Source organism: Nicotiana tabacum, chromosome 10, assembly GCF_000715075.1.
Source record: "Nicotiana tabacum cultivar K326 chromosome 10, ASM71507v2, whole genome shotgun sequence".
In the NCBI taxonomy this organism is placed as follows: Eukaryota; Viridiplantae; Streptophyta; class Magnoliopsida; order Solanales; family Solanaceae; genus Nicotiana; species Nicotiana tabacum.
In genome coordinates this window covers 163,104,657-163,130,947 of record NC_134089.1, presented here as the reverse complement: position 1 = coordinate 163,130,947, position 26,291 = coordinate 163,104,657, and the positions used below count along the sequence as shown (strand labels likewise).

Genomic DNA, 26,291 nt, shown 5'->3' with positions numbered 1-26,291 from the left:
CTTCTTTTACTTGTTAAAACTTGTATCTAGCTTCTGAATTCCTCATAGATTTTCACCATATTCGTGAATAGATATCCGTGCCTTAAGGCTCCTTATTAATAAGCATACACATCTTAGTACACACATGATCTGTTGAAGACCTCATATTTACTCATCATAAGCATGATGTGAAATCGAGTTCCTCTGACTCAACTCTTCCACATCCACATGCAATCTCTTACCAACAGTCTTTGTGGATGTAGGTATCGTTGTATTACGACTAAAGTCGAATTTAGGAGTTTGAATTCTTACAACTGAGCTCTACTACACGATCTAGAGTAAGAAGAAAGAGTGACAGACCAAAATGCCCCGTAGCCTTCTGCTTATAAGTGTGGTGCACAACACACCCATAAACAAGACTCTACTAGACACGGCTTGTAGATTTCCTAGGACAGAACTGCTCTAATACCACTTCTGTCACGACCCAAACCGAAGGGCCGCGACGGGCACCCGGTGCCTTACTCAACCGAGTACCAACGTAACATATCTTTCTTATCATGTTATCATGAGTAAATGAGCCAGAAAACCCGTCATGAGATAACAAGAATAAAACATAAGGGAATACTCAACATATGAAGACCCAACATGATATACAAACTAATATATGTGACATACGGGCCTATAAGGCCGACATGACCATTAGTAAACTCGAAACATAGGCCGACAAGGCCATACAATTATCCATACACCTGACATCTATCTACAAGCCTCTAAGAGTACATCAAATCATAAAGGTCGGGACAGGGTCCCGCCATACCAATCAATACATATCCAAAGTATACTGACCAAATAGGCAACTCCGGAGCAAGTGGAGTGCACCAACACCTTCGCTGAGCTGATAGCCTACTAGGAGGACTGTCAACCTATCAATCGGGACCTGCAGGCATGAAATGCAGTGTCCCCAGGCAAAAGGGACGTCAGTACGAATAAAGTACCGAGTATGTTAGGCAGGAAAGCATACATAAGAACAGTAATGTAAAGAGAGAGATAGAGGAGATACAACTTGTAATATCAGAGTGCCTCTAGGGGTTACTGATATGAAATGCATAATACATATATATACATAAACTTTTTAAAATATTCACCTCTGTGGGCATCATCATCATCATATCGTACCCGGCCTCAAAGAGGACTCGGTAAAAGCGTACCCGACCATCATAAGGTTCAGTAGAATCGTACCCGGCCACATGGAGCTCAGTAAACCCAACTGATCAGTGGTTGCACAATAGGTGTCGTACCCGGCCGACTATAGAGCGGCTCGGTAGAGTAAAATAGATTCTATATATAATGCATGCTAGACTCATGGAATCACCTTCTAAACCTTTTGGAGTGACTTAAGAACACTATGGACATACATACCTTCAATATGAACCTTAGTAGGATTCAAGGATCATACACACTTGCTTAGAATAATTTTATAAGGAAAGAACAACATGGACAACCTTAGTTGCTAGGAGTAGATCCGTTATGAAGTAGCGTATTCATTTCACTTTAGATCATGCCAAAAGAAAGAAGAAAGTGTCTTAACATACCTTAAACTCGTTGAGTCCTTAATCACTTCCAAGCAACTCTTCAAACAAGTCAACTCAATCTATCATAGTATAAGGAGATTCAAAATCAGTGCTGAGCAAAGGCTAAGTCTATAACTTAAGCTAGTAGCTCGTTTACGTGAATTTTGGCAGCATCTCCCTTGTAACAAGGGCCTCCTCCAATACCATATACAAACAACTATGACCAGAGCAATCCATCAATACATAATTATCAATATCAAGACAATATATAACAACAACAAGTCACAACTACATTACGACGAGCGACAAGCTCCGATTGGAATCCGTATACCCCTTATCAATCCTTATAGACTTCTTACTTCAACATAAAAGTATCATTAACATGATAATGAAGTCATTAATCAATGATTCTAGCCTTAAACCATATATTTATAACAACGAAAATAATCCACAACTTCAACTATCCTCAATTAGCAACTTTATTTACTAGTTCATGTCTAGCCCATCCATTTAACTTTATAAACATCAAGATAACCTTAGGCACAAGCAAGATCACAATATACATACCTTATACAGTAACTTCAAGTCAAAATCCAAGTTATATTTAGTTTACAACAACCCTTAATAGCAATACAACACCATAGAAGTGACTTAAGCTAATCCAAGTATTATCTTGTAGTTTATCATCCTAACAACTTAACCAACATACAAGCAAGCTTAAGCACAATTAGTAGGCTGTTATACTCACCTTATACAGCAGCAACAACTTGGAATTTCATCCAAATACAGCCCACAACAATCCTCAATGACAACACAACCTCAAAGAGGTGTTGTTCTTCACTAGAACTAAGTTTTGATATTGAAATATGGTATAATCACTTTGGAATAACTTCAAACCCTTGTGGTATATGCTTAGGAGGGTTAGGAGAAGTTTGGAGACGAATTGTAGTTGAAAAATGAGCAAAAGTAGGCGTCCAAATCGTTTATAAATTGAAGTAGGTCAACCACCGCCTAAGTGGGTCCCATTGGGAGCTGCTTGCGCGGTCTCGCGAAAACGCGAATATCTCTCTACTCCGATGTCGTATTGACGAACGGTTTAGTGCGTTAGAAACTAGACTCATAGATCTTAAATTTGGTAGGTAGAACACCCCATGATTACAAGTGTATTTGGAGAAATTCTTAGATACATTTGACCTAAAAATCAGCAAATTTATGAATGTAACTTGTGATGACCTTTGTCAACTCTTGTTCCACAACTTACTTTCCTTCAAAATGTAGAAAATGAATATCATACGACTAAAATAACTCATAAAATAACCTCCTTATCATGTTAATAAAGCTAGTCCCACCCCAAAGTACATGTTATAACATTCGAAACTTGTCGACTTTCGACGAAAATTATTTTCTTCAATCGATTTAGCTTCTAAGATTCCCAACCCTCTTGGTACTCGTTATTCATGATCTTAAATATTTGTAACCTCCAAGGTAACATGATTAACTTACTTTATGTTCTTCCAAATATAATCTTATTTCTGAGCTTACATCAATGACTTACGACGTACTCTCACGTATGAAAACTTGGGGTATAACACTTTGTCAGTTTCACTGATGATTATTCCATGTGCACTTGGATATTTTTGATGAAAAATCAATCTGAGTTGTTTTCTATTTTCCAGACCTTCCACGCTGAAATTCAAAATCAATTTGGGATTTCTATCCGCACATTTCGTAGTGATAATGCCCTAGAGTATTTGTCTTCCCCATTTTAGCAATTTATGAACTCTCATGGGATTATTCATCAAACATTTGTCCGTACACATCTCAACAAAATGGGGTAGTTGAAAGAAAGAATAGACATCTTATTGAAACTGCTCGTACCCTACTCATACAATCTCATGTTCAGTTACGCTTTTGGGGGGATGCAGTTCTTACATCTTGCTATCTTATTAATCGTATGTCATCTTCAGTTATCCAAAACGTTGTTCCATTCTCTATCTTGTTTCCCCGTTTATCTTTGTTCCCTCTTCCACCTTGTGTCTTTGGAAGCACATGTTTTGTTCATAACCTTATTCCAAGAAAGATAAGTTAGCTCCTCGTGCTCTTAAGTGCGTATTTATGGGTTACTCGAGAACGCAAAAGGGGTATCAATGTTATTCTCCTGACCTCCAGAGGTACCTTATGTCCGCTGATGTTACTTTCTTTGAAACTCAATCATACTTCATTGGTCCAGGTAATCACTTAGATATTTCTGAGGTGCTGCCAGTTTTATCTTTTAGAGATTCAGTCACTATCTCTCATTCATCTTCCTCTACAAATCCAGTTCCACCACCTATAGCTCTAGTTTCACCACTTAGAGCTACAATTCCACCACTTATAGCTCTAGTTCCACCACTTATTGCTCCAGTTCTACCACCTAGTCCAGTTCAACCTTCTGCAGCTCCACCACTCTTGATTTATCATCGTCGTCCACGTCCAACATCAGGCCCAGGTGATTCACGTCCTGTATAAGATTTTGCACCTATTGCAGACTTGTCTCCTCTTAGTCAACCAATTGCACCCTGCAAAGGTGTGCGATCCACACTTAATCCTAATCTTCATTATGTCGGTTTACGTTATCATTGTCTGTAATCACCTCATAATGCTTTTATATTATCTTTGTCCATTGTTTATATCCCTAAGTCTACAGGTGAGGCACTATCTTATCCAGGATGGCGACAGGCTATGATTGACGAGATGTCTGCTTTACATGCGAGTGGCACTTGGGAGCTTGTTCCTCTTCCTTTAGTTAAGTCTACTGTTGGTTGTCACTGGGTTATTCGGTCAAAGTCGGCCCGCATGGCCAGGTTGATCAGCTTAAGGCTCGTCTAGTTGCAAAAGGATACACTCAGATTTTTGGTTTTATTATAGTGACATTTTCTCTCTCATGGTTAAAGTAGCATTTGTTCATCTCTTTTTGTCCATGGTTGATGTACGTTATTGGCATCTTTATCAATTAGACATTAAGAATGCTTTTCTCCACGATGATCTTGAGGAAGAAGTTTATATTGAGCAACCACCTGATTTTGTTGCTCAGGGGGAGTCTAGTGGTCTTGTATGCCGATTGCGCAGGTCACTATATGGTTTGAAATAGTCTCCTCGAGCTTGGTTTGGCCAGTTTAGCACAGCTATTCAGGAGTTCGGTATGACTCGTAGTGAAGCTGATCACTCTGTGTTTTATCGGTATTCTGCTCCTAATCTGTGCATTTATTTGGTGGTTTATGTTGATGATATTATTATTACTGGCAATGATCAGGATGGTATTACTAATCTGAAGCATTATCTCTTTCAGCACTTCCAGACTAAGGATCTGGGCAGATTAAAGTATTTTCTAGGTATTGAGGTCGCTTAGTACTAGCTCAGGTATTGTTATTTCACAGCGGAAGTATGTCTTAGACATTCCTGAGGAGACCGGAATGATGGGTTGCAGACCTATTGACACTCCTATGGATTCGAATGCTAAGCTTCTGCCTGGACGGGGGGCCTATTAGAGATCCTACTAGATATAGAAGGTTGGTTGGCAAATTGAATTACCTCACGATGACTAGACCTGACATTTCTTTTCCGGTGTTGTAAGTCAGTTTATGGATTCTCCCTGTGATAGTCACTGGGATGCAGTTGTTCGGATTCTTCGGTATATAAAGTCAGCTCCAGGGAAAGGATTTTTATTCGAGGATCGAGGCCACGAGCAGATTGTTGGGTACACAAATGCTGATTGGGCAGGATCACCTTCTTATAGACGTTCTACGTCTGGACATTGTGTTCTAATAGGAGGTAATTTGGTCTCTTGGAAGAACAAGAAATAAAATGTAGTTGCTCAATTTAGCACCGAAGTCGAATATCGGGCCATGGCTATGGCAACGTATAAGCTAGTTTGGGTCAAGCAGTTACTCAAGGAGTTGAAGTTCGGAGAAATCAACAAGATGGAACTGGTGTGTGATAATCAAGTTGCTCTTCATATTGCATCAAATCCGATGTTCCATGGGAGGATTAAACACATTGAGATCGACTATTACTTTGTCAGAGAAATGATACTCTCAGGAGATATTGTTACAAAATTTGTGAAGTCGAATGATCAGCTATCAAATATTTTCACTAAATCTCTTACTGGTTGTCGTATTAATTACATTTGTAATAAGCTCGGTACATATAATTTACATGCACAGGCTTGAGGGGGAGTGTTAATTAGTTAGTCATGTATAGTGTCCTACATCGGGAAGTAAATACCTATTATTATGTAATCACTATATATAAATAGGGCATTGTACAACATTTTAGATTTTGAATAATATTTTTGTCCCGTGCTTTCTCACACCAAACACACCCTAAAAGATAATAAACTGGATCAACATAAAATAAGCAACTCTGAGTGTTTTCCTCCCGTTATACGAAGGGCTTTTCATAATTGAGCACTAAAAAAAGCCAATCTTGGTCTAATCTTCTAAGGGCCGTAAAGTTCAGATTGCTATTGTAATCAATGAGATCATTCTGCGGATGTACACAGCATAGAGGCATGAGCAAAATTACAACAATTAGCAACATGAAAACTAATTTTGATGGTATAAAGCAAAATCTTGATGTGATAATACTGGGAGGTGAAAATGTACAACCAAAGGTAGTACAACACCTTATGATTTAGACCTAGCTATTCTACCTGTATTGCCTATGCTCTCTTGTCACCTGTTGCATAAGACAGCTCTATTGGCTCAACAGATTTTCCTGGCATCTGAGAGGAAATCATACTTGATGAAACTCAGCTCCTCGTATTTTTAAGGCACAGCACCAAGAAACTCTCAGTTGATCTTAGGCTTGGCTCTTCTAGGCTTTAGCACAAGCCAAAGAACAAAGAAAACAACTAGGAAAGCAGGTATTGTTGTCATGTCAAACTCGACCTTAACATTCCTCTGCCGGGTGCAATGTATTGGATGGAGACTTTCTAGAGTAGTATCAACATAATTTACAAACCTGCATAAGAGACGAGATCTTTTTAGCAAGCAAATGAAAGTTGCTTATGCTCGCTAAGCATCCATCAGTGAAATACCATTTAGACTTGTGGCTTCCATATGTAGTGAAACAAGGTATTCTACTATCTCAAATTGGTGACACATGTAATTGCAACACTAACAATAAGGAGGTCAGGTAGTGGTGAGTGCAGCAAACATCAGTGAATGTCACTGTATCGGTCACACAACAAATGAAAGAAGCTAACCCTTTTGCTGCATCCTCTAAGGTATGGAGAAGTCTCAAGGCATCCAGATAATGCAGTTCTCCACTGACAGTTGAAATCTGTGAGGGAGCCATAACATGAAATAAATTGGTTAGAAGGTTTCATAAATGGGCTAAATTTAAGACGATGAGAGCCAACAAGATCAAACTATTTCTGGAAAATATCATTCTAACTTATGCAGCAAATGCTGATCAATGAGATTGAAATAAGAAACAAATCATTCCACAGAGCTTGGAATGATAGTGCATCAAGTGTTATTTATCTGGGGGGTGGGGAATAGAGCAAAAGGTATTTGGCAAAACATTGCGTACATAGTACTACTTATTAAGGATTGGTGAAAACTGTAAAGCACTTACTCTTCTCCACAAGCTAACAACATAATTGTATTTGTTCACCAACTCACGTTCATGGGTTTTGAAGAGCTTAAAAGTCTGTTCTGCTGTTCCAGATTAAGTATCCACAAATAGAAACTTTGATAAATGGGCAATTACGAAGAACTTATTTGTAAAAATATCAGCAACTTTTTCTGATCGGTACGAACATCAACAACTAAGGCAGAAAGTTTTTTTAAAACTAGTTGTCCGCTGTTCAAAAACAAAATATCACTCAATATTTTTTGCACAATTGACTTGCAGAGAAGAAGGGGAGCCTTGGAACAATGATAAAGTTGTTTCCGTGTGATCTGTAAGTCATGAGCTCGAGCCGTAGAAGCAGCCACTAATACTTGCATTAGGTACGTTGTCTACATCACACCCTTGGGGTGCGGCCTTCCCCGGACCCTGCGTAAACGCGAGATTCTTTGTGCACCGGGCTGTCCCTTTTAATTGACTTGCAGAGAACATTGTATTATGCAGAAAAAGTGATACAACCGATTAGCACCAAAGGTTCTATTCACCCGTCAAACAGATAAAATAAATCCTTTATGCACTCTGTTGAAGATAATTTGCAAAACATTCAAGTGGAATATATTCAACGAAACCACTCACAGAAACGACAAATTGTGCAATCAAAATAATCTTTTACTTGTACTCATCAAAATAGACCATTCATAAAGGATACACGTCCGCTCCATAACAAGGCGATGAACAGCCGAATTGACCAACTGAATGGACTCTTCAAGGGCTGTCAATACATAGCTTCGAGCAACAGTGTCTGAATGGAATTTGGAGATATGCCAGCCTTGGGAAGTGATGGATAGAGGGTTGCATCCAACTGACCAAATCCAGTCCTGTTAAAAGTGTGATGAGAAGAACATAAGTAACTAGGAGAAACCAGACTCAAATTACCAGCTTTTGTCTCAACGTAAAATGTTAAACCAAACTTAAGTTACCACTTCTGTCTCAAGGTAAAACATTAGGTTAAAGCATAAGTAGCACATTAAAGAGTGAAGTACACTCTTATTATGTATATTGCATTCTCATGAATACATTCTTTAAAAGGGGTCTCAGAAATAAAAAAATATACAATAAAACAGAAACTTTAAATTAATGAAAGCCACATATAAGCTTCAACTTTGAGTGGAAAACAATAGAATTATAAGTATGTCACTAGAATCTAATGATCTAGCGCAAGAATGAAAATAATACTAAGATAATTAGTATCATAAAAGTGTGACAAACTTCTTAGCTCTTACAATTCAGAGGGGAGACAAGAGAGAGAGAGAGAGAGAGAGAGAGAGAGAGAGAGAGACTATTTCAAATAATACTACGTGTTACTGATTTTGGAGAGCTTGTCCTGTCTCACTACCAAAAGAAAAACCGGTGCAGAGGAAGAAGTGTGTGAAACACTCAAGAATATAGCAAGCCCTCAGAATTAGTTAATTTACATGGCAAAATTTTATAAACCTATGACAGGTTACAAGTCTATAGACACTTAACAAAAAAATCGTTATAAATATATAGTCAGTGCGAGATGATTGCAAGATTCACATTTGCATCTACCTCAATTGCAGTTTCATGGGCTTGACTATAAACAAGATGAAGTGGAAGAATTCCTGCTAGATGTTCCGACACAGCAGCCAAAGCAGCTTTGATAGGCTTCCTGTATAATGGATGAGAAAGCAAATGCCAGATCAGCATTGTCCATTTCCATAATATCAAGCTAAGAAAATTGCCAAATCCCACTCAACAGACTTTTTTGTGATGAGATTGCATGTAAGCTAAAGAAAGAACAAGGTAACCGTGAAACCACATGGAGGGAATTGGCCATGTGATTTCATCTACATGAGGTCCGGTATTTGCCATGAGTTTTTTTAAATCTAACCAGAGATTTGTATGTTAGTGTCAAGATAAGTGCAAGATTTAGGATAAGATTTACCTGAATGAAGACATATGGATAGAGTGGATACATAACTAGTTAGGCGCAATTGATTCATTGAGATCTAAGATGAGCTATCAGCTAAGTATAGTATTATGAGTGTCATGAGATATGCTTCAGTCTTGGCAAGTGATAAGAGAGAATATGCATGATGCATTGCATGAAATTACTCAAGGAAAACATTTATGGAAAAATTACTCATGGAGAGAAACTTCCAGAAGAATTTAAATTTGGAATATCTATCCCCCCCCCCCCCTCTTTTTGTAGACTGAAAATTGTCCTTTTTTACATCACTGTAATCTTATTTTGAAGTCCTTTGTATTTTATTCTCCAATTTCTAAACTAAAAAAAATACACGCATTGAGCGGATATATCATTGGAAATAGAAGCTGTTATTCCTTTGTGAAGTTCAGTCATAGTTTTGATCAGATTTGATTTCGCTCTGCCTAGGAGCTTAGATAAGAGAGTTCATCCCTAGTTGGCATGTGAAATCCATTATGAAGTAGGATTGGTCTTAGAATCAACAATAAAACCGTAGTAATGCTTAATTTTCTTAAGCAAGAGTGCTTTATCACAAATCCATGCAATTCTACATTATCATGTAAAGCCTAAGGGGACAAGGAGTGCTCTAGAGCAATTCTTTTTTTCTTCCTCTCTTTTCATCATAACTATCACTTTCAGCAAGCTTCAAACCAGTCCAAATTTGCATGCTTAGATCTTTGCTAGGCCATCAACACCTTTCTTTCCTCCAAATCCTTTATCATTTTCAGTCCAAAATCTGTGCTTGCTTTCAACCGGGGAACTACAGAATATTTCTATAAACTCACCCAACAGAAGAACAAGAGAGAGATCTACTACTAAATTTGCTTAATCTCTTTACACAAAACTAGCAAAATATAAAAGCCTAAAGCATCTAAAATAACAAGCCTTTACAAATTGCCTTTGGGTAAATGTATGAGAAAGACAAATTATATAATAAGTTGCAACATTTGATCTAAACTCATCTTAAATGCATAACATAATAACCTCAAATCCCACAGGAGAGACTGCCCGTTACACTGCAAATGACTTTCCCAGGATGATTCTTCTGACTGCACCACAATGACCATATCGGAAAGCGCTTTGGCTTGGTAATGCTTGTCAACTAACAACGGATCACTGTGAATAAACCAAAAGATAGGCACTTCAAGAGTAGCCCTGCTATGTGCATGTGAACCTGCAGTATGAAGGAAATCAAAGCACTATAATTTGCAAAAGTTAAGAATCTAACTAGCTTCGAAAATTTGACCAAAAAACAAAGGGGGGGGGGGGGGAGAGAGAGAAGGAAAAAGAGCGTGACAAGGAAAAGCCCCCAGACTCTTTAGTCTAATGGTAAGAGTGCAGCATGTGATGTATGGGTTAGGCGCACGTCACGGGTTTGAAACCACTGCATACGAAAGTCTAGTATTTAAGTGGAGAAGGATAGAGGTGGGCCCATTATGCACTGAGTTTCGAACCATGCATTGCAGGCCCTCTGGGATTTCTTAGTTATCAAAAAGAGCAACCACATGGTTATTACATGTTTTTAAGAATCAATACATAAAGTACAAGCTGAAACAAAACACATGACTACTGAGACAATTACTAACCATATAATAATGTACTTGTTATCCTCCAGCCCACCCCAGATATAAATCTACAGGGAAAAAACAAATACTTCCATTTTCTAGTTTATCATTCTAGTCGGTCGTCTCTCCTTTCCATCTCGTTTCCCTCTCAGACGGGGTCAGATGTAAGGAGAGTAGCAGTGTCTTTAACAAAACACTAATTGTAACCTGTGATCACAAAAAAACTCACCTTTCAAAGAACCATGATCATTCAACCTCTGCAACTGATGCTGGAGAATGGAAGAATCCAGATAGGAACGGACAGTTTTCCTATATGTTCCATTCACAAGCAAAAGGGGAACAGCTGCTGCTCTCCTAGCCACTGAAAATGCCATGGCCAAAGCAGGATCCTCTGACAGTGGCAACCTGTGAAACAGAACAGACTGAAAATAAATATGTGCCACATATCCAGAGAGGAAGTAGGGATTTGTGGCCACAAGTATGCGTGAACACATATTTAGAACCGAATCATATAATTAAAGAGAGTGAGTGAAATCCATGAAATGGAAATGAATAGACACTTATGTAGACATATAATTCATACAATCTGTACTGAACACTCTTACCTTTAGACACAAACATATAACTAACCTACATTTAGCTCGAGTCAAAATATAGAGAACGCTATTTATCTGGAAGGATCATGGATAAATACATACATGTGAGGACTGAACATCACTTCCTGAGAAGATAGCACCAATGACGAAAGACCATTCATGATAGTCTTGAGGTCAACAGGTAACTGCTTAATATTTCTAAATTTCTGCACAAAATCAGAGAAAAACATAAGTGCTAAGCAATGCCCTTAGTTTTAATTTAAATTTAACATCATACCTCCTGTGTGATAAAGAACAGCTGAAAAGATATTTTCTCGTAGTAGTGGAATGCCCCATCGGCAAGTGATGGAGAAATTATGTGTCTCATTGACCCCCATAAGGTTGCCCCCAAATGTGCAAGGAAAGTGTCACGAGCAACTGTATAGTTTTTGTAATCCTGCATGACCACGGTTTTAAAGACTGATGATTATTATCTTCATTACCATGTTTAACCATCATCTCATGTGGAAGAAACAATGCTACTATAAGCACGGGAAATGTTTCGGATGAAAGAACTATATCAAGACAGCAACAATAGGTTTCTGATAGTAGTTACTGAATACGTCTTTGCAAAAGTAAGATACCTCATAAGAATCACTGAACAGGTTCCAGTTCTCCATCCTTTTCAATGCATCTATAGCCTTTCTCCTATGGCTTTCTTCAGAACCTTCACCCTCAAAAGACTGCAGCTCATTTTTCAAATCTTGCATTCTCTCGTCAAGCTCTGGTATCAGATTTACGCTCGTAAATTTCTTCAATATTAAGATAAATTTATGGAAAACAGTTTGAAACTTGTCAAAGGTGGGTGTTAAGTGGCATTTTAAAGAACAGGAAAAACCTAGACAAAGCCAACACCGGATACCAAGATAATCAGATAGATACCAAGATTTAATAGAAAACAAACTAAACAGAATAAAACCAAAAAAAATAGGTGTCCAACAACGATTTTCACAGAAACCATGCAGGATTCCATAACGAATGACATAGGATTACCTTGGCAAAGAGCAAGCTTGACCTTCCTTCCCTTGCAATGTTTGAAAGCAAATAGTTCATATATATCTATTTCAGCTAAAAGAATATCAATGGCTTGATGATCTTTCTGGACCTACATAACAGAACAGTGAAGAACAGACTTCAGCACCCATACATTCATAATGGAATCCGACCGCCGCCAAAGTCAGAAGGTAAAGAAAAAGAAAAAAATGCTGATAATAGAAAGGGGGTTTCATAAAATTTCTACTTTCAAAAGTAGAAAGGACTAGAAGACAAAACAAGCAAGTATCTTAGTTTGGCAAAAGCAGAGTATTTCGATATCCAAGAACTTAGGCTCCCCATTCTACTTGACAGAGCACTTGTAATATTCATTATCCTAGAATAATCTCCTGACCATTAAACCTACAATATTTTTCCTAAGTTGAAACTTCATTGCCTTAGACAACTCCTTTCTAGATAGAAAAAAGCACAAGCAGAAGGGAATGAAGACCCCATACAGTTACTGATTGTTCTGTATCTCATTATCCTTTTGTTTAGTTAAATCTTGCTTTTCGTACATCAAGATGTATCTTGATATCCTTGTTCCATCTACATAATATTTTTATTGGTTATTGATCCAATGAAAAACTGGTGAAAAACTTTACCAGTTTCTCAATCTGTAATAGTCCATTTCTGCAGTTCCCCGATTACCTCATCACTATTCATGTGAAAAACCATTCTCTTTCTCAGAAGGCAACTTAAAAAGAAGATATGGCCATGTCCTTTGTTAGTTCAGCTATTTTTCCCCAGGGCTTTTCTGCCCACAACAGACTTTTTGTTCTACAAAGTTACTCCTAAGATTTCTCACGACCAGTTAATTAACTAATAATATTTAAAAGTAGAAACATTGACATGATTAAGGAAAATAAACTATTCTGTATATCATACATCACCAAACACCGCAAACTTCTCTTGAATAGCCTCTTGCAACAGATCTTCAGCTTCTTCTTCTGAAATTTCTGAAGAAAACAAAGGGCACAATATAAGAATGCATAGGACCGTGTTTTGAGAACGCGCAAACCTGAAAACATATTAAACAGAAATTGAGAAGGGGAAGACTCCTATATTCATTATCTAAGAATGGATTAAGACCTGTTTCATGGAACTAAAATGCTATGTTTCAAAGAAGCTTGCTGAAAAGTTATAACTTATAATGTTGAAACTTCTAATTTTTCGTGGTACTCTATCATATTCTTTCTCCATGTCAATGAACACCGTGTGTAGATCTTTCTTCCTTTCCCAGTAAATTCCCATCAATCTTCTTAGCAAGAATTTAACCTCCGTTGTAGATCTACCGGGCATAAATCCAAAATGGTTCTCTGTCACTTTAGTTGCATTGCTAAGTCTACGCTCTATCATTCTTTCCCAGAGATTCATTGTATGAGTCATGAGTTTAATCACCTAGTGTTTTTCCCTCCGCTGGGATTGGAACCTAAGACCTCATAATTCTCCTCCCACCTTATTGACCACTAGGCCACACCTTTGAGTGCAATAACAACTACTACTACTAGTCTACTACCACACTTCAATCCCAAACTAATTGGAACCACCTATATTAATTCTAAATATCCATTCCGCTATTTGGGCTGTCATATTATCTTGATAAACTAATAAAAGCATCAAAGAGAAAAATAGCAGAAGCACGTAGATCAACCAAGACCATTGTGCACTCAACAGAAAAAAACAATCACCTCCAAAACATCGCCAATCAACTTCAAAAATGCAGTCTAAAGTGTACAGATCTATCTACGAAAGAACTTTCTTGGGCTCCTATTTGCTTGGCACGGAAGGGCATTCCTAAAACCTCCCTTCCTCTTTGGAACACCATTCCTGACTGTTATATGCTGGACCATTTGGAAAGAAAGAAATGATAGGATTTTTAGGACAAGAATGACATTGTACTTAACCTTAAACATTAATGTATATCCTTGCTTAGTTTTTGGTGCAACATGGCAGCGGCAAACTTGTTAGAGCCTGAAGCTAAGTTTATCTCTTCATTACACTCTTTGAGATGCACATATCTTTTCCTTTGTGGATTTACCTTTCTCAGCTTCAGCTGGTTTACATCAATAAATCCTACCTTATAGCAGTGTTATCAAAAGCGAAAAGCACACAAAATCTCTAAGGTACATTGGGGCTTTAAGCGCAAATAAAGCGTAGGCTTTAATGAAGAAAGGCGCAAAATGGAGAAAAAATAATATGCATGTGTAATCCAAGACTAATAATTAGTATAAGCATGAATAACAAATATATGGATAAAGAAACTGAATTTTTTTACAATAAAGTGAATTATCAATTGTTTAGGTTTGCCTCTTTAGGATTACGCTCATTGGCAAGGAAAAGTATGCGTTAGAACATTGATGACAAGGCTAAAGCGCCCACTAAGCAATGCGAAGCGCTCAACATGTTTTGAGCCTCACTTTAGGGCTTAAGTGAGTGTTTGACAACACTGCCTTATAGAAAAAAGATCTATCTTTTTGATCAAGCAAAAAAAAGGATCTATCTACCAAAGCCTCAGCAATGAACGAAAACATGTGTCTACAGCTCTACCTGCAACTGCACCTATTGTTTTCTCCACGTTTGGTAAGCTTAGTTCTGTGCGCACGCCTTCTCCACCCACAGCAGGCCCCCATGAAAAAGGGCCCGCAGTCAAATCAATAAAGGCCCACCTGATATGAAAATGAAACACAAATCAGAAATATGAAAGGGCACTAAGAGTGCAGGGAAGTAAGAAAGATTTTAACCTGTTATTTCCAATCCATGTATCAGTGAGACATTCAGCATGAAAACCGCTAAATTCCCCAGCTTTTAACTCTCTCTCAAAACGAAGCTTCAAATCTCCATGTTTCCCATTCAGAAACTTGAAAGGAACAAAGTATCATAATAACTAGAGTTAAATGGAGGATTCAGATAGTCCTTGATGTAGTATTCAAAGAAATACTTTCCATTATTTGAGGCACTTTTCTTCTATAGTGATGGGGCATATCCAGGGGGAGGGGGGAGAGAATAAAGTGGTGCAAAGTAATACCTGCATAACCTTGTTCTGAACAACCTCAGCCATGTCCTTCCCTTGAGATAGCCTGTCAACATTGTTTAATACATCTAGGCATCTATTATACCATTCTACCTGGTTTTGTTAAAGAAAGAAAATAGTTTCAGAACACACATCAGCACATGAAAGTACGAGAACCACAGGTTTTCTGTGCATCTCTAGGCCAATTGTGTGGTCCATTTAACTGAGTAAGGAAATGCTGTTTATCACTAAAAAGAAGCATAATGAAAGCTTAAGCTATCAAGATAAAAGAATGTTACAAAATTGAAACATGTATGATATGGAGATCTCAGAGAAACAAGCATGTGGACAAAAACTTAAACCACCAAAACTGTGCATTTGTTACAGTTATACTCTTACAACATACTCACTTCAACCTTATCAAAAAAGAAAAAGAAAAAATGCCACACTCAGTTTAACTAGTTTCATGAAATACATGGGGGAAAGAAGGAGCATTCGATGCATAGCTGCAAGCTTGTTGCCACTTGCCAGCACATTGAATTTTTTACAACCAAGAGAAATTATGTTGCTTTGACAACAATAACAAGCAGCACACATTGCATGATGAAATTGATTGCACAAACGCAATTTAAAAAGGAGAATAAGATATGACACCAGCAGTTTATTTCCAGGCACTGATATAGGTCACTGGACTACAACAAAAACAAATCTTCCAAGATTAGACAGTTGGTATCATTCAGTCTACCTGAACAACATCTTTCCATCCAGCAAAAGCAGTATCTGCTTCATTTATAAGTTGGCACTGGCATATATTCTAGAATAAAATATTCAATGCCAGGCTGCAAGCCTCTAATAAATTACAGAACAAATTGCATCAGCAAGACATTTCATATTTAGATTCCTTGCGAATCTATCTCTAACAAGAATTCACTGTCTCATAACTAGTTATGGAAGAGCATTATTTTTGTGTTGTGACAGGTGAAGCCAACATAGGCGCATACACGATCAGTATATCTACATTGGGTCTCTATAAATACCATCTCTGATAACATGCTTGAAATTTAAAGTCCCCGATAATATTAAGGGAGTCAAGAGTAGAGATAACTTACTGTATCTGTATCTTCTGTGACAGTCCAGGAAAACTTTGCCATTGGATGCTTTGCATACAATGGTCTTGTCATCTTTTCAAGAGCTGTCACAGTTTTTGTACAAATAAGCACCAGTCATTAGTTAATGCTAATCAAAGGACATGTAAATACCAATCCTTCTTCAGTTAAAAAATTTTAACACAGATTTACCTACCAAGAATACTTTCTGATGCTCTTCCTGAGTGAAGAATTTTCGACTGTAACTCCTTATTCTGTATTAAGTATCAAATCAGTGAAAATGTTTCCCAAAAAAAAAAGATCTTGACGAATGAAGAATCATTGAAAGCAGTATATGATCTAAAAGCATGAAGCTGATGATCGATGTCCAATGAATATAAATGGGTATTTGAAATTACAATTTTACCTCCTTAAGAAAGTTAATTTCGCTCTCGGATAACCCTTGCCTGCATGATTTAAGGAACATCCAATCAGATGAATTAGAAAATAGAAATAAAGAGACATGCAAATAAGAAAAGCTATTTAGCAAAGAAATTGTCAAAGTTCAAACAAGTGACGAGACAGTAGAGACCGAGTTTCTATCTACTGTAAGATTGATTGAAACAAAAATGACCCAAAGATTGATCAAAACTTGTAGACACTTAGAGGCCAGTTTTAGATTTCGAAAACCCTTGTATGCACATATGATGTTGAATTGACATGGGCCTGCAATGCATTAGATCAGAGCTTTGCATAAAGCCAACTTTACGCACTCTACTTGCTCTAATACTTTAGTTTCAGATCTTACTAAACCTTCAGAAAAACTCCATCAGTTCCCAAAATAGCTTGACCTACTTTTCCTTTTGCCCATTAGAAGAAACTGACCTCGTTTTGAACGGAAAGGTCCTTCCATCAATAAGTTCAAGCATATTGTTTATACTTGCAAGTTATTTCTCTTTAAAGGAGGTTGTTTAGCTCAAAGTCTCATCTTGTCATTAACTGCTCCACTACTTCACATTTCGTAAAGCACTTCTCTAACTCAATACAATCTACTGAAACATTTTAACCGTAGTTTCTATGATAGAAAGCAAGTCATATTTTTTGGAACAAATGGATAATTTATCTGTGTGTATGTGTGCTACTAAATAAAAGTAACATCTTTTTTCCTTTTTCCTTTACCTTTTTATGGAATAATATATATCAATGAGAATAACTATCTGTATAAGTACTAAAAGAAAATTTCAACTTCAACTTGCTCATATCAATTGAGTGTCAGGATTTCAAGTTTAGACTACGTCAAAAACAGTCCACCTTCCAAAAATCAATTTTTCCATATGAAACCACGTAAAAGTGCAACTTTTTACACTTCAACAAACTTGAATAAATTGAATTCCGTGCATACTTTAACTCCAATGCAATCAATTAAACCAAGTAAATGTTTTCCTGAACAAGTGAGCATGGCAAGTCAGTACAGGTAATAAAGTGATTACGTATTGACAACAACTTTGATGGCCCAATATTAATTATTAATAGAAGTAAATAGGTCACCCATGCATCTACACAGCAAAAGAAGAGCTGTCAACCCTAATAAATAGAGCATCATGTACACAAGGCTCCAGGATGGCAATACTAGGCGATTGTTCAACATCTCAAACACATATGCTCTAGGTCAAGAAAGAGAAACTTACATAAGAGCACAATGTTTACCATCTCTCAGTATTAACTCAATTGTCAAACCTAATCCTACACGCAAATATCATCTAAATGTGTAGATAGAAAGATTGATATATATGTAAATATATGTGCACATCCATGCATGTGTGTGTTCATGAGCCGAGGGTCTACCGGAAACATTCTCTCTGCCTTTTTAAAGGTATGGGTAAGGTCTGCGTACACACTACCCTCGCCAGACCCCGCTTGTGGGAATACATTGGGTTTTTTGTTGTTGTTATTGCATGCATGTGTGTGTGGTCTTATTGTAGTAATCAATGTTTGATCAGTTTACCCTTGTTGCTACAACTTCAAAACATTAATAGACTTGTCCTCTGTCATTAAATTCGGACATATTCTTCTAATAGTTAAATATGGATTTTAATTATCTTCGTCTAATTCTGTAACTGAAACCTTATTAACTATTTTGCATCAGTATTTGCTATTGGAAAGATTATACAGGTTTAGATTGCCCAAATCTCTTCAAATTTCCCTGATCCTTTGTTGTCTCTCTGCTGGATTGAGCAAAGAGGCTGCTGGAGTGAGCAAAGAGGAGGCAATTTGCATCTTTATTTCTGATTCACTGCATTAGTGCAATACACGTGTGAAAACCAGCATAAAACTTTCAACTTTCAGAAGAAAAACCTGTATCCATATTTGACTCTTTTTCCATTGCGCCTGGGATTCAAAACGAAGATGTTATAGGCATCTCCCAGTTGTAAATACTCCACGAGGCTGGTAAAGAAAACATCCATCATATCCATGTCAACTTGCCATAGAACAGTTCCATCATCTCTGAAAACACGTACATGTATAGAGGTGAACCATTGAACAAATACTGCTAGGAAATAATAATGGTTTCACAGAAAGTGTTGCAGAGAAAATCATGAATTCTCTAATATAACAGAGAACTATCAACTACCTGTTATCAGACATATCATCCTTGCGGCCAAAGACATCAATGGCACGCTCAAAGATAGATGTGACCTTTTCACCCATTTGAATGGCATGAACGGAGAAACTGCACAGAGATTTGAATACCTTATCAGATCCGTCTACAATGCATTAACTATTTTATACTCAAGTAGATTGTACACATGGGTTTTTGGAAGAAGGGACACAACAAGTACTTGTAGTTTATGTGACTGATAAGAGGCAGATGGTGACGTTGTTCTCTATCAATGCTAGTTTTGTAAAATGGTGTCAAAACTTCTCCTACTTGAGGAATCCTTGTATGTTCAAAGACGTGATCAATCTTTGTGAACCAGCGCTCTAGTTCCTCTGGTTGTAGCTTAAATTCTGAGCAGAAACCACATCGCAGTAGTAAAGAACAATATAGTCAATGTTACCATATAGAACTATAACAAAGAGAGCAGTCATCTTTAATTGTGAAGGAACAATTACATAATATCTTTGTTTTTTGAGAAGGTAAAGTAAAGGAACGATTACATACCTTGATTCCCCTTTCCTTCAAATCCAACAAAAATGAAATTCACAGGTACTGGAAGGTACATGGAATCAACTTCCATAAGCTTCAAATAGTTTGCTATAGTACCTGCAGTGCAAGAGAACAATAATTTATTCCACTCTACTTATCAAAAGATATACTCCGTCCGTCCTATCTTAGAACGTATTAACAGTATTCAAGAACACATCAAATGTATAGTTCTTCAAGGCTTTTAGGAATATAAGCTAATATGATGGCTCATTTGAGTTTTGTTTGAGTTATATAGTTATCTCAATTGGGTAGCATAAGAGCATCCAAATGGGCTTATAAACACCTTGAGCCACTCCACATATTGCCTTAAAGTTTCGAGTTGAATGCTCATATTCTTCCGCATAGTATCAGGCAAGCGAAGGTCATGAGTTTGGAGTTTCATCCCACCTACTGGTGAAAGTATTTCCATTAGCTTGGTCCAAGGAAAAACAAGCTCCCACATGAAGGGATGTTGTAGACAAATAAATAAACATCTATCTAACAACTTAATCTTTTAGATGAGGTGATAACACAATTTCACAATATTAGAGTCAATATTTGATAAGCTCATTCACACTCCAGAAAATCACGTGTACCCAAAATCAGATTACACGCGCAAGAGGTTGAGTTATGTCCCACATGGGTTAAGTAAGGGTTCCGAAGGGATTTAATGGTATTAGACTACTTCACCCGTCGCCTCAAAATTTTCAGTTGGAAGATCGAATTCTTTCACCTTGCTTTTGTAAATAATTCTTTTGCCTGGTTGAATTATATAGTTGTCCCATATAGGTTGTGTAAGAGCTTCCAAGAGGTTGACAAAGGTCTTAAACTACACCATTAAAGTTGTAGGTTGGACGCTTAAATCCTTTCACGAGATATCAGGGTCAACCTTTGGTAAGTCATCCGCACACCTATGAGTCTGCATTAAAACATTACGTCTGAACTCTAAAATTTACACATATTCGAGGGTGTTGAGTTACATTGTTGTCCCAGTAGGTTGTCTTGGACTACTAACCCACTGCCCTAAAATTTTGGGTTGAAGGCTTAGATTTTCTGCAAATTCAATCGTCATGAAGGTATTGCGCAAATGTATTGCAGACTTGCAGCCAACAGTCCATTTCAGCTAACAATCAAGCACCAGGTAAAGTATCTGAAATAATGCTCTCCAGAGGGTGTGCTATTTGAAAATCATACAAGCTCTTCTCGACAGAATTTTCTTAAGAAGCCTCCACGGTAAAAACTTATTAACCATATTTTCCAATCTCCAAAGACGGAGAAATGAGACAAAATATTCTCCCGAAGATATTATGAACTTGAGTACAACTTTTTTTTTAAGAAAGATAAACTTGAGTTAATTCTATTCTTGGTACAGAAATACTTCACTACACTCTCTAAGTTTAGTGCTAGGTATTATATGATAGACGAATACCAACCAAAATAAAAGGAACTCTAGAACAGTTATAAGGCAGCTAAAGTCCAACATATCCACAAGATGAGTGTCGCAGTCTCGCAGAGATGCGGACACTACGATAGTTATGTGGTCATACAAGATCAAGTAGGATTAAAGATAACCACATTCGGCAGAAGGTGCAAGTAGCACATAATGAGGATAAAATAAGAGAAGGTCATTTATGGTGGTTTGGTCATGCCCTGCTTTGATCCCCAAATGCACGAGTCTGTAAGTGCAAAACCATGGTAAGAAGGTGTTAGAAGGGAATGAGGTAGACCTAAAATCACACAAAAGGGAGTTGTCCTCAAAAACCTACAATCTCTCGAAATCCATGCAAACCTAACCAAAAAAGAGAACATAGTGGAAGAAAAGAACATATATAGGCAATACCAAATAGTTGAGGATATAAATGTTTTAGTCATGCTAGTACATTTACTTTAGGTCCTCTATTTTCTTTTAGTCCTATCAGATATTTACATGGTAGTCAACTAGTGGAAATATAGGGAATGCCTGACAATTTTTATTGTTATTTCTATTTTGCATAGTGTTGGCATGAGATGAGCTTAAATGGAGTGACATGACCAATGAGGAATCATATAGTCGACCCAAACTTGCTTCGGATTGAGGAATTGTTGTTGTTGCGCTTTACCTTATTTAGATTTCAACCTCCCATCAGACTTGAGATTCAGGCTAGAATGAAGAGTTGTTGCACTTTACCTTATTTAGATTTCAACATCCCAAACCCTCCCCTCCCATCAGACTTGAGATTCAGGCTAGAATGAAGAAGCAATTTTTTTAAAATCATCTTGCATTCTCATTCAAAGTTGCATAATGAACATGTCAAAAGAAAAATATATGAGATGAAGGAACAACACAAAGATCCTACTAAGAAAATAAGCCAAACCATAATCGCCGTGCAGAAGGTTGCTTGAGTTGTGATGGTTTGGTTATGTCCTGCTATGCATCACATATGCACCGGTTCGCAGGTTAGTGGCTACTATGGTGAGTGTCTGAGTGAAGGTGGTAAAAGAATACGGGGTAGACCTAAAATCACATCTAAGGAAGTTGTCTCGAAGTACCTACAAATCCTTGGAATCAATGCAGATTTAGCTAAAGATAGGACATAATGGAAGAAAAAGATCAATATAAGTAATATCTATTAGTTGTGAGTAGGTTTTAGACTTCTAGGGAAATCCTTATGTTATTATTACAATTAGTCAATTACTATTATTTATATATATAATTAACTTATTTTTCACTTTTATTCTATTTGGTAAGAAGATGATAAGAGTTGAGCTTAAATAAAAATATGAGGATTCATATAGCTGACTCCGACTTGTTTGGGACTGAGGTGTACTTGTTCTTGTTGTCTGACTTACTAAAACGGATAGTTCATGGGCAAATCCCCAGGATGGAAGTCCCAGATTTCCATTGAAGCTTCTTGTGGTCCTTCATACAAGTTTTTTAATATGCTATACAAAAACTGGTTACAACTTAAAGGACCACAAGTAGCTTCAATAGATAAATAGAAAGTAAATGCACAAAATTGTTTCATTGTCTCGGATGCTAAGTTAAAAAAGTATTTACCTTCTGAAGCTCTGACACAGAAAATTGAAAAGGGAGTATAAGTAGACATCGAAGGTAAACACAAAAAGAAAGTGAAAATTTTGGAGAACACAAGTACCTGCCTGGGTGTAATTGAGAATACTCATTTTTCCCGGATTAGATGTTTCCAGATCATCCAAATCTGCACCCATACATCATCATCGTAATGTAAGTTGAACAAGTCATCTTTACAATCAAACATACAGAAAAAACATCTATTTGCAGAACTTACCACCATGGATAACAGACTCGCTCCAGAATTTGCTCTTCTCTTTAAGGTTAAACAACGAAAATACCGATGACTTCCCTGTTTTACGATTGCCACCCGTAGAACCAAGTGAATTATCACTCAGGAACTGCCAATAATAAGAAGAATAATCAGTACCCTTTCTATAGTTCAACTCTTTGCAATGCAAGTGGGAATAAAGGGCTTTGAGAAAGTCATTGGTGCAAAGTGCAAAGTTGAGACAAAGTACAAATCATCACAAAAGTCAGCAAATATTTCCTGAAATATTGATACACAAAAAAGAAAATGAAGGAAATAATTGTTGATTCTACGATTCCCAAGAAAGTGCCAATTTATCAATATTCTCCTCCCACAACCATCTGTATCATGATTTTAGGTGTTAAACAAGTATACAGTGACTAGGCTATATGGAAGGAACAAAAATAAAGAGAAACAAAGAAGAGAAATATCTAATAAAACTGTTCATGGTTTAAACAATTTAAGGTCCATAGAAATGCAATACTAACATCTCAAATTAACACACTATGTAATGCTCCTGTCACGAAACTATAAGCTCATAATCCCGCATATTCTTTCTATAAAACCAAACCCCTTGTCCAAAAAATTAAGAACAGAATAGTTTGAATATGAAGTCATTATATTCACTTGTAACCTAAAGACTCAAGGATGAAGTGCCTCATTAGAATATCTATATGCTATTCATCCTTTCAAATGAACTTAACCCATTAATTCAAAGGCACATCCAGGATTTGAAGTTTATGGGTTCCTACAGCTACCTCAAATTAATACTACAATAATAATTGGGTTCACAGCCGAAGTTTTATAGATATTTAGTGTATTTCTATGTAGAGCCAGGGAAAAAGCTACTGGGTTGACGTGACCCCGTACTCCAACCCCCTAGATCCGTGCCAGCCCATTATAACCTCTTTTGCAACGAGTGGAGGGAGCTTCCACATTTAACTCGGAAGTTAGCATTCGAAACCACTGGGCGATCATTCAGTTAGAGAGGGTAGTTACTCACAATTTTTTTTTTGTGACCAGGAGTTTCATAGGTTCAAGCAGTATAAACAGCCTCTTGCAGAAATGCAAGGTAAGGTTGCATACCATAGACCCAGTGTGGTCTGTCCCTTCCCCAACTCAACGCATAGCGGGAGCTTAGTGCACTAGACTCCTCTTTTTTTACTCATTATATTGTGATCACGAAAAAGAGCATATAAACATTCCATTCATCCATATCTCATAGAACCATTTTTGAGAGTGTATACATCTTAAGAACAAGAACCAATAATCAAATAAACAGAAAAAAGATATCAGCATACAAGCATTCGATTCGCTGATGAGGTTATCAAGAAGACAAGAAGGCACATTTGGGCGCTAAAATCAGAAAATTCAGGATCATGACCAAGATAGGAAAAAGATGAATTAATCTGGTATTATTAGGGCATGAAAAATAAAAATGAAATTCATTTTTAGAAATTGAGAATAATCAAGAACGAGTGTGTTTACCAAGATGAAGAGGAACAAGAAAGAGAAGGAGCGAGCCAATTGAGGACGCAACATTTCTGGAACAGATCTTCAAAGGGGAAAGTATTCAATTTGGAGATTGAGATGAGAATCCAGCAAGCAGATTCATCAACTGCGATTGGGGGAGTGGGTGACTGAGGAAGACGGGGAATCGACCGTTTTGACTCTACTTAGCAGTGTCAACTATGAACCTAACCCGTTTAAAACATATGGGTTAATTATTGACCCGTTTTACAAACATATTGAATTGTTCTAACTCATCTTAACAAATTAAATTTTGCCATGAAATAATACAACCATTTATAGATTATATTGTTGTTAAATCTATTCAATTTTGACTTAGAGCCCGCTTAGATTAGCTCAATTTAAGTAATAATAGATTTTAAGCACAGAGTGGTCGAAATGATTTTTTGAATAAGTTGTTGAATATGATTTTATAAATAAGCAATCGTATGTTTGGATAGAATTGTACTGTTAGATCTGAATATTGAAAAAAAAAGTATGTGTTGTTGAGGCGTTCGGAAAAAAAAGCTGAACTTTTTAGTCAAACAACATTGCACGCGAGGTGGTGAAAACGATGGGTGAAAAAGTAAGGTATGTGATGTTAATTTTGAAAAAAAAAAGGAAAAACGTAATAGTAAGGGTTTATGGTACACACTTTTTGCTAAGATTTGATGTTACACCCCACGTTTTCGTACGGGAAAGTACGTCGTAAGTCAATTGATGTAAGTGTATAAATGAGATCATCTTTGAAAGTGCATAAAGTAAGTTAATCCTGTTGTCGTGGAGGTTACAAATATTTAAGATAATGAATATCAAGTATCAAGAGAGTTGGAAGGTTTAAAAGCTAAACGAATTGAAGAAAATAAGTTTCGTCAAAAGTCGACAACTTGAGAATATTATAACATGTACTTTTGGGGTGAGGCTAGGGTTCTTAACATTATAAGGAGGTTATGTTATGAGTTATTTTAGTCGTATCATAGTCGTGTGTTATGTTTCGAAGTCAAGCGAGTTGTTGACCAAAAATTGGTAAAGGTCATCACAAGTTATATTTGTAAATATGCTGAAAATTAGGTCAAATATAGATGAGCTTTTCTCCCAATATACTTAGTGTTACGGGGTGATTCACCTATCAAATTGAATATCTACGAGTCTAGTTTCCAACGCATTAAACCGTTTGTCAATACGACATCGGAGTAGAGATATATTTACGTTTTTGCGAGATTGCGCAGACTGAATAGGTGACAAATAGGTCTTCCCACCTACTTGCTTAAATGAAAGGACTAAATATATCCAAAAAGGGGCTAGTTAGGGTCAACCAAAGAGCCTTTTTAAGGGCTGATTTCATTCATATATTTCACTCAGCAAACTTTTTTCAAAAAATTAACACAAAACCCTAAATAATTTTTTATTCTTTTCAAATTCTAGTTGGAGGAAAACCTAAGAGCTGAAAAACCAAGTTAGGAGCTGAAATCTTCACCAATTAAGGTAGGTATACTGCCCTTTTCATCCATTTTTTATGCTGGAAAGGTAGATAAATTCGTTTTATAATTGTAAGAACTCACAGGACAATGATCGAAAGTCATGAGTTCGAGTTGTTCAACTTGTAGTGGACTATTTTTTGGGTTGTTTCATATTGTTGTTGAGTTCTCTTTTTTGCTACTATTTTTATGGAGTTTAGGATGAGAAAGAATGTGGGAAAATACCACATAATGGCAGGGTGGTTGGCTGGTTATTCGTCGTTACATTTTTAGGTTATTTGACACTACTAGAGTTG

At 37.0% G+C, this 26,291-nt stretch overlaps 1 protein-coding gene across 2 annotated transcripts; it reads right to left on the bottom strand.

Moving 5' to 3' along the window:
- Positions 1–6,014: 6,014 nt before the first annotated feature.
- Positions 6,015–24,707, bottom strand: LOC107770391 (uncharacterized). Of its 2 annotated transcripts, none has more exons than XM_075223488.1 (25): positions 24,497–24,707; positions 22,976–23,099; positions 22,823–22,885; positions 19,665–19,766; positions 19,342–19,510; positions 19,134–19,232; positions 18,857–19,006; positions 16,929–16,968; positions 16,719–16,776; positions 16,526–16,608; positions 15,432–15,530; positions 15,148–15,263; positions 14,954–15,072; positions 13,292–13,362; positions 12,365–12,476; positions 11,956–12,095; positions 11,610–11,768; positions 11,435–11,538; positions 10,966–11,141; positions 10,156–10,345; positions 8,754–8,853; positions 7,873–8,041; positions 7,170–7,252; positions 6,796–6,872; positions 6,015–6,551 (listed from the first exon to the last, which is right to left on the bottom strand). In XM_075223488.1, exons 1-25 carry the CDS (start codon positions 24,548–24,550, stop codon positions 6,380–6,382), a joined length of 2,829 nt encoding a protein of 942 aa, XP_075079589.1. In that variant the 5' UTR covers positions 24,551–24,707; the 3' UTR covers positions 6,015–6,379. The 2 variants fall into 2 exon arrangements, with proteins under 2 accessions (XP_075079589.1, XP_075079590.1); XM_075223489.1 differs by having other exon boundaries at positions 22,827–22,885; positions 24,497–24,684.
- Between the last annotated feature and the right edge of the window lie 1,584 nt (positions 24,708–26,291).